The sequence below is a fragment of the Physella acuta genome, unplaced genomic scaffold (assembly GCF_028476545.2).
Source record: "Physella acuta isolate Inbredline_101_S28 unplaced genomic scaffold, ASM2847654v3 ptg000601l, whole genome shotgun sequence".
NCBI classification, from domain to species: Eukaryota; Metazoa; Mollusca; class Gastropoda; family Physidae; genus Physella; species Physella acuta.
Window position 1 is genome coordinate 185,483 of NW_026732120.1, and position 12,018 is coordinate 197,500.

The 12,018-nt window shown below is 42.9% G+C and overlaps 1 protein-coding gene across 1 annotated transcript in view; it reads left to right on the plus strand.

Annotated features, from left to right (window-relative positions):
- Positions 1–4,369: 4,369 nt before the first annotated feature.
- The window catches only part of LOC131947623 (pre-mRNA 3' end processing protein WDR33-like), a 15,881-nt gene continuing 8,232 nt past the window's right edge, over positions 4,370–12,018 (plus strand). The window contains exons 1-2 of the mRNA XM_059308850.1: positions 4,370–5,091; positions 5,249–5,400. Of these exons, the coding sequence (XP_059164833.1) occupies positions 4,370–5,091; positions 5,249–5,400 (874 nt within the window). The remainder of the gene's footprint in view (positions 5,092–5,248; positions 5,401–12,018) is intronic.

Below are 12,018 nucleotides of genomic sequence, written 5' to 3' on the forward strand. Positions count from 1 at the left end.
AGTGTGGGCTGCTGTTTTGGATTGGAGCTGTTTGATTGTTAATCCGTTCATGCCTTTGTGTGTACGTCTGTGTCTGTGTGTACGTCTGAGTCTGTGTGTGCACATGAAGAGAGGGAGAGAGTTTTGAGAGTGTCAAATAGAGATAAATGATAGGAGAAATAAGATTGTGAGAGAGAAGAGAGATAGAAAGTTGGTAATTTTGTTTTGTGTGGAGCCAATACTAACAATCTTCTATATATATAATTCTCTTCTTCGAGCCGTTAGAAAACAAGCTGCAAACGCTCTCCCTACCTCCCCACCCCTACATGGTTTTAGTGAGCTGTGTTCACTCTAAATGTTTACAAGCAGAGCCAACGATTTTAAACGTAGGGGGGGGGGGAGGGGGGGGGGAGGGGGGGAGGAAGGGGGGGGGGGGGGGGGGTTATGGTCCTTAACGAGCTACTTATAGTGTTTTAAAGAAATATTTTCAGTGTCAGCGTTGGTACTGTCGAATTCACAAATTATGAATTATTGAAAATTAGAAACAACTAAATAGCGGCGTATGTTATGCCGCGGGCCGGCTCGTATGGTTTATTTGTTATTTGGAGGATTGTTTAGCCTCAATCTCTTGATGTTTAGTTTTGAAATAAATCACACACCACAACTCAGCTCTCTCCGTCAATCGTAAGTCAGCTATTTATTAAAGCTGACCAATCGTGAGTCAGCTACATATTAAAGCTCCCTTAGTGATCTGAGTTGAGCCTCTATCCATTGTGGCTGCTGGGTACGTCTAACGGAATGCTTGTGGTGTTTTCCCTGAATTTTGTTATGAATATTTGACTTCCTGCTATATGTCAGTGATATATTTCGTTTCTCTGGTTTTCGTCCCGAATTTTAGATGTTTGAATTTTTTTTTCTCAAGTGCGGAGCAGCTTTTGAAGTTTTAAATATGCCCGTTGGTTGACTAATTACTTCATTAATTTTGTGATTGGGGAGTGGGGATGGTGGGTGGTGGGTGGTAGGTGGTAGGTGGTTGGTGGTAGGTGGTAGGTGGTGCGTGGTAGGTGGTGGGTGGTGGGTGGTAGGTGGTAGGTGGTAGGTGGTAGGTGGTAGGTGGTAGGTGGTAGGTGGTGGTTGGTGGGTGGTGGGTGGTGGTTGGTGGGTGGTGGGTGGTGGGTGGTGGTTGGTGGGTGGTGGGTGGTGGTTGGTGGGTGGTGGGTGGTGGGTGGTGGGTGGTGGGTGGTAGGTGATGGGTGGTGGGTGGTAGGTGATGGGTGGTAGGTGGTGGGTGGTGATTGGTGGGTGGTGGGTGGTGGGTGGTGGGTGGTAGGTGATGGGTGGTGGGTGGTAGGTGATGGGTGGTAGGTGGTGGGTGGTGATTGGTGGGTGGTGGGTGGTGGGTGGTGGGTGGTGGGTGGTGGGTGGTGGGTGGTGGGCGGTAGGTGGTGGGTGGTGGTTGGTGGGTGGTTGGTGGTTGGTGGTTAGTGGGTGGTAGGTGGTGGGTGGTAGGTGGTGGGTGGTAGGTGGTGGGTGGTAAGTGGTGAGTGGTAGGTGGTGGGTGGTAGGTGGTGGGTGGTAGGTAGTGGGTGGTAGGTGGTGGGTGGTAGGTGGTGGGTGGTGGGTGGTGGGTGGTAGGTAGGTGGTGGGTGTTTTGTGGTGGGTATTGAGTTTTTAGTAGGGATTGGGGGCGGAGGAGCGGTGGATGGTGGGTGGGTAGTTAGTTAAGGGTTGAGGGTGGTGGGCGGTGAGTTCCTCGGCTTCTCAAAGAAAATTTCTGTTAATTATTGAACGCCTAAGGCTGCAAAACACGCAGTAAGCTAAAAATAACTTTATAATCGTCTTTGATATTTTTTGTTGAGTAATTTCTTGCCTGATTTCTTGGGGTCTGGATGGGGCTAAACTCCACAGTCAAGTGTCCTAGCGACAAGGAGATCTCCCCGCTAATTAGGCCGCTCATGGGCTCATTAAGATCAGACCCGCCTAGCTTCGGCCACGGCAAACCCTCGATGACGTCATCAGATCTGCTCGACGTTGTGAAATACTGTTCAATATTTCACAGAACAAACCAAAAATGATCGGCTAATTATTTCAAGTAAAGGTAGACGTTAAACGAGGCAGTAAAGGCAGACGTTAAACAAGGCAGTAATCGCAGACGTTAAAAAACTTACAATAGCGATTATGTGGGGGAGGGTGGGGAGGATGTAATTAAAGCATCAAATTGTTGGAGCGAAATATTTGATCGGACAATTTGAAAGAAGGGGGCGGGAGAGTGATTGGCCAGGTAAACTTTTGATTTGCCGGGTTGTAATTGCTTTGGCGTGACGTAAACCGTGTTGACATGCGAGCCATTAGGCCGGCAGGTAACAGATTTTGTCGGGGGGGGGGGGGGGGGTAGCTGGGGGGTGGGTGGGGGAGGGGGGAGGGAGAGCACATACAAAGGGGTGACAGGAGGGCACATACGAGGAGTGTGGGGACATACAAAGAGAGGGCGACAACGTGGGGTTGACGGGAGGGGTACATATAGGGTGGGGTTGACAGGAGGGATACGTATAGGGTGGGGTGGACGGGAGGGGTACATATAGGGTGGGGTTGACGGGAGAGGTACATATAGGGCTGGGTTGACGGGAGGGGTACATATAGGGTGGGGTTGACGGGAGGGGTACATATAGGGTGGGGTTGACGGGAGGGGTACATATAGGGTGGGGTTGACGGGGGGGGGGGGTACATATAGGGTGGGGTTGATAGCAAGGGTATGTGAAGCGTATTTTTTCTTCATTCTTAATTTTGGTGTTGGAAACACAAGTATTACTTGTCAACTGGTTATGCGAGATATAGACTCCGATTTCGGCATGCTTTTCTGTTTGGCTTTGTCCAACCAAGAACAAGCTACACGTTGTTTCATTTTGGAGTTGTCTCTTCTAGAAGAACCTCATGAACCCGAGGGTTCAAACTCGAGATCTTTCGGTTTAACTACCAAGAGATTTACCGACTCGACCACGCCGATTCCACGCATGAGGTTGAAAAAAGCTAAAATAAACAATGCGTTATGACGGCGAATTAGAATTCACGCATATTAACATGTGAAGATACATAATCTACATACATCTCCAACCCATACCCATATAAAACACATCAAACATATTCCCAAGACCACGTCGCACTAGCAGGCCGCGACAACCGCTCATCTGATTGGATGTGACGTCAGCCTCGCTATGAGAAATTGCTCCACTCCAGAACTCGGAGATGGCCCAAACTGTTCCGACACACGGTAACTTTTCCCGCCGTCCTCGGAATTATAGGCCGAGACGTCGGGTCGTGTTTACACGTGTCGGGCAAGGTACAGCCGCTCGTGCAGGCAATTAAAGCAATCCTCATTAATTAAGGTAGACCACCGGCCAGACGGGCTATCAGAGCTGCTCACGGTATCGTAGGAGACGCCTGGATGGTAGTCGATTACTAGCAGCCTATAGAGTTCATTCATATATCTATATCATAATCGAGTACTTGAATCTTTTGAAATATCAATTAAAATAAGTTTCAAGAAAAAGTTTCAAGCGCACTAGAGTGACCGACCAAAGCAGAAGCAAGCCCCCCCCCCCACCTTACCGTAGCGCCGCCCCCCCCCCCCCCCCCCTCCCGCCCCCACCATTTTACAGTTGCGCCAAACATAAAAGATTTACATTTACATCTAATACACATTGTCATGTACTGGTTTTTGCCTTTTGAAATCAACTTTTTGTGAACTTAATTCCTTGAAGGAAATTTTATAATTTTTTTTACTGGAAATTCATTATTATCAATGTAAGATAACAAGACTTCAAAAAAAAAAAAAAAAAAAAAAAAAAAGCGAACTCAGAGCAGTGAAATAGAATATTGCGTTGGGAAGAGTTTAGACGTGGAGCTAATGTAGAGTGTTGAACCTTACAGCAAGGTCGGGGGGTGGGGGGAGAGAAAATCAAGGGCCCAACTACGTCTTTCTTTGTTTTCTTCGCGGGCCCACACATTCTTTGTGCGCTGGTAAAGTGCGAACCGTGGTCTGGAATATCAGGACGGCCCAGGTGATCAAACGTGGTGGCCGGCTCTAGCCCTAAATATGACCCAGCTCTACTGCTGCAGTTGGTTAAATAAACACACGGCGCTCTCTAGTCCAAACAGTCTATTTGTGGTGTGTTGGGTGGATCCATTGTGCCCTGTGTTACCAGAGGGAATACAGTTTATAATGTATGCGGGGGGCCCACGAGTAAATCACGTAACAAGGGACGTAGTACATCGCGTAAGTGGGTGCCCACTATAGTATATCATAAAATCAAGGGCCCCACACCTGGGTAGTGTAGGCAGGGTCTCACCAATATCTTATGTAACAAGAGGCCCACCAGATTATCATGTAAACATGGGCCCACCAGATTATCATAAAACCATGGGCCCACCAGATTATCATGTAAACATGGGCCCACCAGATTATCATTTAAACATGGGCCCACCAGATTATCATTTAAACATGGGCCCACCAGATTATCATGTAACCATGGGCCCATCAGATTATCATTTAAACATGGGCCCACCAGATTATCATTTAAACATGGGCCCACCAGATTATCATTTAAACATGGGCCCACCAGATTATCATGTAACCATGGGCCCACCAGATTATCATGTAACCATGGGCCCACCAGATTATCATTTAAACATGGGCCCACCAGATTATCATGTAAACATGGGCCCACCAGATTATCATGGAACTATGGGCCCATCAGATTATCATGGAACTATGGGCCCATCAGATTATCATGAAACCATGGGCCCACCAGATTATCATGGAATTATGGGCCCACCAGATTATCATGGAACTATGGGCCCACCAGATTATCATGGAACTGTGGGCCCACCAGATTATCATGGAACTGTGGGCCCACCAGATTATCATGTAAACATTGGCCCACCAGATTATCATGAAAACATGGGCCCACCAGATTATCATGTAAACATGGGCCCACCAGATTATCATGTAAACATGGGCCCACCAGATTATCATGTAAACATAGGCCCACCAGATTATCATGGAACTATGAGACCACCAGATTATCATGGAACTATGGGCCCACGAAATTCTCGGTTACTTATCTTGTATGACACGCAAAACTTATGGGTGGGGAAAGGGGGTGAAAGTATGGGTGGGGGGGTGTCGGGGACTGGAAAATAATTGCCAATTGTGTCTCGTTTATGCAAATAAAACAAACTAAAACTATTAATTACATTAACACTGTTGTAGGAGTAAACACAAAAGTGCGTATATAAAGCCGGATAAAATGCCGGACAAAAGCCTGAGAAAAGGCCGGACAAATGCCGGACAAAAACCGGACTTGTGTACCCTGCGTGTACGACGATCACACACAGGAAGCGCGGAGGACGGAGACTCGACAAGTCAGCTTGAAAAATGCCACAATAAATAAATTATTAAACATTTTTTTTTACTTCCGGGCTGAAACATTACGTCACTTCCGGAAGTAGGAAACGTGAGCGAACAGTCACGTGGCAGGCGTGTCACGTGATGTGGGTTAACACACCACACCCCATCCGGACAGTGGTAATATTAGATCGGAAATTCCCGTCTGAAAGATGGAGTTTACCATTATTGTTGCATAAACTAAAGGGATGTCACTCTCTTGTTCTGGTTGTGTAAACTAAAGGGATGTCACTCTCTTGTTCTGGTTGTGTAAACTAAAGGGATGTCACTCTCTTGTTCTGGTTGTGTAAACTAAAGGGATGTCACTCTCTTGTTCTGGTTGTGTAAACTAAAGGGATGTCACTCTCTTGTTCTGGTTGTGTAAACTAAAGGGATGTCACTCTCTTGTTCTGGTTGTGTAAACTAAAGGGATGTCACTCTCTTGTTCTGGTTGTGTAAACTAAAGGGATGTCACTCTCTTGTTCTGGTTGTGTAAACTAAAGGGATGTCACTCTCTTGTTCTGGTTGTGTAAACTAAAGGGATGTCACTCTCTTGTTCTGGTTGTGTAAACTAAAGGGATGTCACTCTCTTGTTCTGGTTGTGTAAACTAAAGGGATGTCACTCTCTTGTTCTGGTTGTGTAAACTAAAGGGATGTCACTCTCTTGTTCTGGTTGTGTAAACTAAAGGGACGTCACTCTCTTGTTCTGGTGGTGTAAACTAAAAGGACGTCACTCTCTTGTTCTGGTTGTGTAAAGTAAAGGGATGTCACTCTCTTGTTCTGGTTGTGTAAACTAAAGGGATGTCACTCTCTTGTTCTGGTTGTGTAAACTAAAGGGACGTCACTCTCTTGATCTGTTTGTGTAAACTAAAGGGATGTCACTCTCTTGTTCTGGTTGTGTAAACTAAAGGGACGTCACTCTCTTGTTCTGGTTGCATAAACTAAAGGGATGTCACTCTCTTGTTCTGGTTGTGTTTGAAACTTTGATCGTGCTCGACATATTAGCTGGTTACCATGGCGACACGCCGCTAGTCACGCTACTTGTGTAGAAACAATATCTAAGTAGGCAACAATATACAACTTAGTTACAATATCTAAGTAGGCAACAATATACAACTTAGTCACAATATCTAAGTAGGCAACAATATACAACTTAGTCACAATATCTAAGTAGGCAACAATATACAACTTAGTCACAATATCTAAGTAGGCAACAATATACAACTTAGTTACAATATCTAAGTAGGCAACAATATACAACTTAGTCACAATATCTAAGTAGGCAACAATATACAACTTAGTCACAATATCTAAGTAGGCAACAATAGACAGCATAGCATTCGGCTAATTAGGGATGGTGTGGCTAAACTCAACTATTTTATCCCGGGCAGATGAGACTCGATGGCTGGGGACAGCCACTCTTCTAGGAGAGACAACTCCAAAATCAAACAACTGCTGCCTTGTAGTTTGTTGGTTGGACTAAGTCTATGGAAGCAAATGCAAAAGGAAAAGCAGGATAATCGGAGTCAACGGCCTAAATGGCGCATAACCAGTTGACACTTATACTTAATTGTGTTGGAGGGAATCACTTCAACACTAAAATTAAGAACGAAAAAGAAGAAGAAAGGCTAATTAAAGATGCAGGGGTTCCACATGGCTAATTGGGGATGATGAGGTTAAATATGGCTAACGAAATGGGGTTGAATTTCCCTAAAATGTACAATCCCTAAGATAATACGAGATCCCCATGAAATATCTATAACCCAAATGACAGCAGAAGTGTTAGAATCCAAGATGGCCTACATTCGATTTGCTCCCGTCTAACAACACTCGGCGGAGAAATATTTAAAAAGTCATCCAAACAAGCCCGGAGATCTGCGCGGCAAAAGATCAGAGCGATCACAAGATGGCCGACATGTTTGCTATTTTTCTTTATTGTTTTTTCTCTCGCGTTGCATCTCTAGACCGATGGGACTGCGATTGTTTTATAATCTTACACTCCACGACCTGGGGCTAGCAGTAGAGAGAAAATACATACTAACATATGGCGACGTTAAGGTAGTCGCGATTCCAAGTTTCATGAGCAACGGGTTGAATTTTAAATTTGGCCATTCATCCATCATGTACTTTTTATGATTCCATATTTCTCTGTTATCGTTTCGAGTGTTGATAAATTAACCTCAAATAGGGAGAATTATGCTGCAGTTCTTATGATTCCATGTTTCTCTGTTATAATTTCATGAGTTGGTAGTTATACAAACCTTAAATATGGCCATTCAACCTTCCCATAGTTCTTATGATTCCATATTTCTCTATTATCGTTTCGAGTGTTGATAAATGAACCTCAAATTTGGCGAATTACCCCGTAGTTCTCGTGATTCCCTATTTTTCTGTTATAAGTTCATGTGTTGATTGTTTAAAAACCTAAAGATTCCATGTTTCTCTGTTATAATTTCATGTGTTGGTAGTTATACAAACCTTAAATACGGCCATTCAACCTTCCCATAGTTCTTATGATTCCATATTTCTCTATTATCGTTTCGAGTGTTGATAAATGAACCTCAAATATGGCGAATTAAGCCGTAGTTCTTATGATTCCCTATTTTTAAGTTCATGTGTTGGTTGTTTAAAAGCCTGATGATTCCATTTTTCTCTATTAAAGTTTCACTTGTTGAGAGTTAGCATGAAGATAAATCTAGCAACCGCACACATCGAATGTTGATTCAACGTCAAAAACATTTTTCTTAGTTTGAAATTTTCAGCAGAAAATTGATTAAAATAATACCATTAACACGGCCTTTCTTCCAGGCCGATTTCTAAAATTATTAAACTAAATATTATCCTAAAATTATCTTCATATCATCAGTCTAATGCGTCTGTTTTTATAAAACGAAAGACAGAACGAACTCAAGAAACGTAAAAAAAAACAGCTAGGTTTTATTTCTCCTCTCGATCCCCTAGAACCCATTACAGCTGTATCACACGTTTTAAGTGGGACGGCATGGTCGGATTATAGAGCGAATGACTGTAACTTTGTAATGTAAATATTTAATGACTATTCTCCATATCAACCCAAAACTGATGTAATTAACACACATTTTTCGTATAAAATTGGAGACTAAAATTTTTCTAGTCGAACCCAGAATTATAACAAGCATCATTTTTTACTTTCTCTTATATACGAAGTATAGAGAAAGTATTGTAATCGTGCAAAAAAAATAAAAAAATCGAGATTTTTAGAAATCTCGACGTTTTACACCTCACTGATACGGAAAAACATAATTTTGCAATCTTGTCCGTATGTCTGTGTGTCTGTCTGTCTGTCTGTGTGTGTGTGTGTCTGTGTGTAAACACGATTACTTGAGTACCGTTACATCTAGGTTGATGAAATTTCATATATAAGTATTTTATCAAAATCGTAAATCCGTATAAACTTTTGAGCGATTTCCGATAACCGGAAGTGGTACTTTTCCTACTTAGAATTTTTCAAAAGCCTATAACTTGAATACTATTTCAGATAGATAAATGCAATTTCACAAGTAAGTAAAAGATCTAATTCTCTACCTTCTGTTAAATTTTGAGTAATTTTTGTTCACCGGAAGTAGTAATTTACGCTACTTCCGATTTCTCAAAAAACTAATGTAAATTTTTAAAGTACTAATAATATTGCGCACTATTATGCACTTTTTTATTTGGCGTTCACTTGGTGTGCATTTTTTTTTGTCTACTAGATTTTATTCTATTTTTAAAACTTTAAGTATTTAAAATGGATTAAAAAGCATGTCTTTAGCCCGAGTTCCCATCCCCTGTTATTTTAAATAAGAATATTCGAGAAAGTTTAGGGGAGATCACTCCCGGTTTATTTTAGTTGTACCGTGACTTTCTTTATGACCAGCATATCTGATTCCTTGCTCCCTGTACAAACACAGACACCGTGGTTTTATTACCTGCAGGCATTGTGTTCTTTTGTTAATACATAAGCTGCTATGAAATGTCGACTGTACATTTTGAATGGAGATTGAATCTTTTGTATTTGCTGTAGTAAAACGTGGTTCTGTTATAAATTCAACTTAGACGTCAAAATGTGCCTCCCCTCCCAGTCCTCACTCATTAAATAGATGGGTACAACTTTTACACGTAAGTTTTCAGAGGTGTTTTTTTTACTTTGTCGTTATGTGCTATTGACATTCATTGATAAGAGACTTTAGATTATCTCCCCGTTCATAACCTGGTATAATCTCTCGAGTTAAGTCCCATGGTGAAATCTCCCTAGTTACGTCCCCTTCTATAATCGACACGTAGCTTTCCTCTTGCGAGCTTAGTTCGTTAATCGAACAAACAAATTTATACAGCTCGCTCGTTGGGCGAACCAAAACAATTTCCCATTAAACAAAATAACAGGCAGTAGAAACAGCAGCATTTTGTATCAACAAACATTTGTATCAGTCAACAATAATTTTTACGTTGTTAGCAAAAGACCTAGTTAATACCAGCAGTTTAAAATTGAATCCGTGTTTTTAAAAAGTTATAGCGAGTTAAAGTTTAATACAGAGGTAAATAAAAAATTGAACTTCTACGAATGGCAGAAATGTTAAGCGGACCACCTACACGATGTCGTTGTTATCAATTTAGTTTTAGCATGTGTGGCAATCTATTTTTGTAATTAATTCATCAAGATAAACATAATCTGTTTTAAAGAAACCGATTTTGGAACATACATTAAAAAAACCCATCATCTTCTTCTTCGTTCTTAATTGTGAATATGGTGGAGGATTCAGACAACAAGTCCAACTTCGTGGACAAACCGGACTGTGGTCTCCAGTTTGTCAGGTGCCCCATATAATTTTTCCCTGAGTGGGGTGGGCTGGGGCCAGTGTCTGTCTCGTGCCTGGCTATACAAAGTACATTCCTGAAAACCCATCAAATTGAAACTTATTTTGTCTTCAATGAAACGTCAACAACTTTCAGCAAGGTGTATGCCAGTCTTGGCACGTCAGCACTATTATCTATCTCAATACGTCATCATTACTTATCCATCCTGATACGTCATAATTATTTGTTCATTATGATACATTAACCACCCAACCATGTCCCCAACCCGATGCCAAACCTGTTATTTACAAGTAAAACTATTACGATCTAGTTCGTCATTTTCATTTGTCAGATTATCAGACAAGTTTTACAGAATTCCACAAACCAGCTTCCACTACCCTCTATACTTCATCATCCCCTGCATCTCCCCTCCAACCTCCTCTCCCCCCCCGTAACATCCCCTCCCCCTTGTAACATCCCCTCCCCTCCATCCTCCCCTCCATCCTTCCCTCCCTCCAATCCTCCCCTGCAAACTCCCTTCCCCCTGCACCCTCCTTTCCTTTTTTCCCTGCACCCTCCCCTCCTCTCCACTCCAATCCTCCCTCCCCTCTCCAACCTCCCCTGCACCCTCCCCCTCCAATCCTCTCCTCCATCCTCCACTCCCCCATCCAACCTCCACTGCACCATGCACCCTCCCCCTCCAATCCTCACCTCTAACCCTCCCTCCCCTCTAATCCTCCCTCCCCTGCACCCTCCCATCCAATCCTCCCCTCCATCCTTCCCCTCCTCCCCCTCCAATCCTCCCCTCCATCCTCCACTCCCCCCTCCAATCCTCCCTTCCATCCTCCCCTCCCCCCAATCCTCCCCGATAACCCGGAGACAGATGACGCAAAACTAACAAAGCTAATGAAGCCATCTCTGAAGGTCAGGGAACGGATCCAGGTCAGCCCGTGTTGTTGTGCCGTGCCACTCCACGCTGAAGCTGCGGCACTCGGAAATGCTAAGACAAAACCAAAAGTGGCCGGGGGTTGCCTTAATATTTAGACCCCGCTCATTAGTTCCTACCCCAGGGGCCATAACCGGTGGCTCAAGTGTGAGTTTCCCCCCAGTTGTCCACCCTTGATTAGTCGTTAGGTCGGCCCGCAGGGGAACTCAGGAGTACCGAGGTTCCTCATTAGCTTGTCGCAGGAGCGATGCCATTCTTCGCAGTCTCGACAATGGTATCGAACGATTTATATGAATAACTACAACGATACCGGTATGACATTGTAGTATTGCCTCAGAATCCTGTTTAGTATCGAAGCTAGGTATCGAGATAAAAAAGAATGCCCACAACGATACCATTATATTTTTAATATTTTGAAATATCAAGAATAAAAAAAAAACATTTCCAAATAATTTAACAAGGTTTACGATGCCATTATCTAATGCTCAGAGAAAAAAAAACAACACTGAAGCATTTTTAAATAGTATTTTTCTGTTCTTTGACAACACGGCGCAGGAATACAGCTGTTTAGCGCCACTGTTGGGACAGCACTTGAAATTCCTCCGCCTGATGGTGTCGGTGTGCAACATCCGCTGTTTTCGTTTTTCTCATTCCAAACTGGTTTCATAATACTCGTGTAAACAAATTGAATTGTTCAATAAAATATAAGCTTGGAGATAATAGAACATTTTTTTTTCAAAAAAAAAAAGAGAAAAAAAGGTGTATTTGTAGGATTCAACCTTTCTATTTTAAAAGACTTCCAACATTGCATTCGATAACTTATGCAAGGTTACTAAAC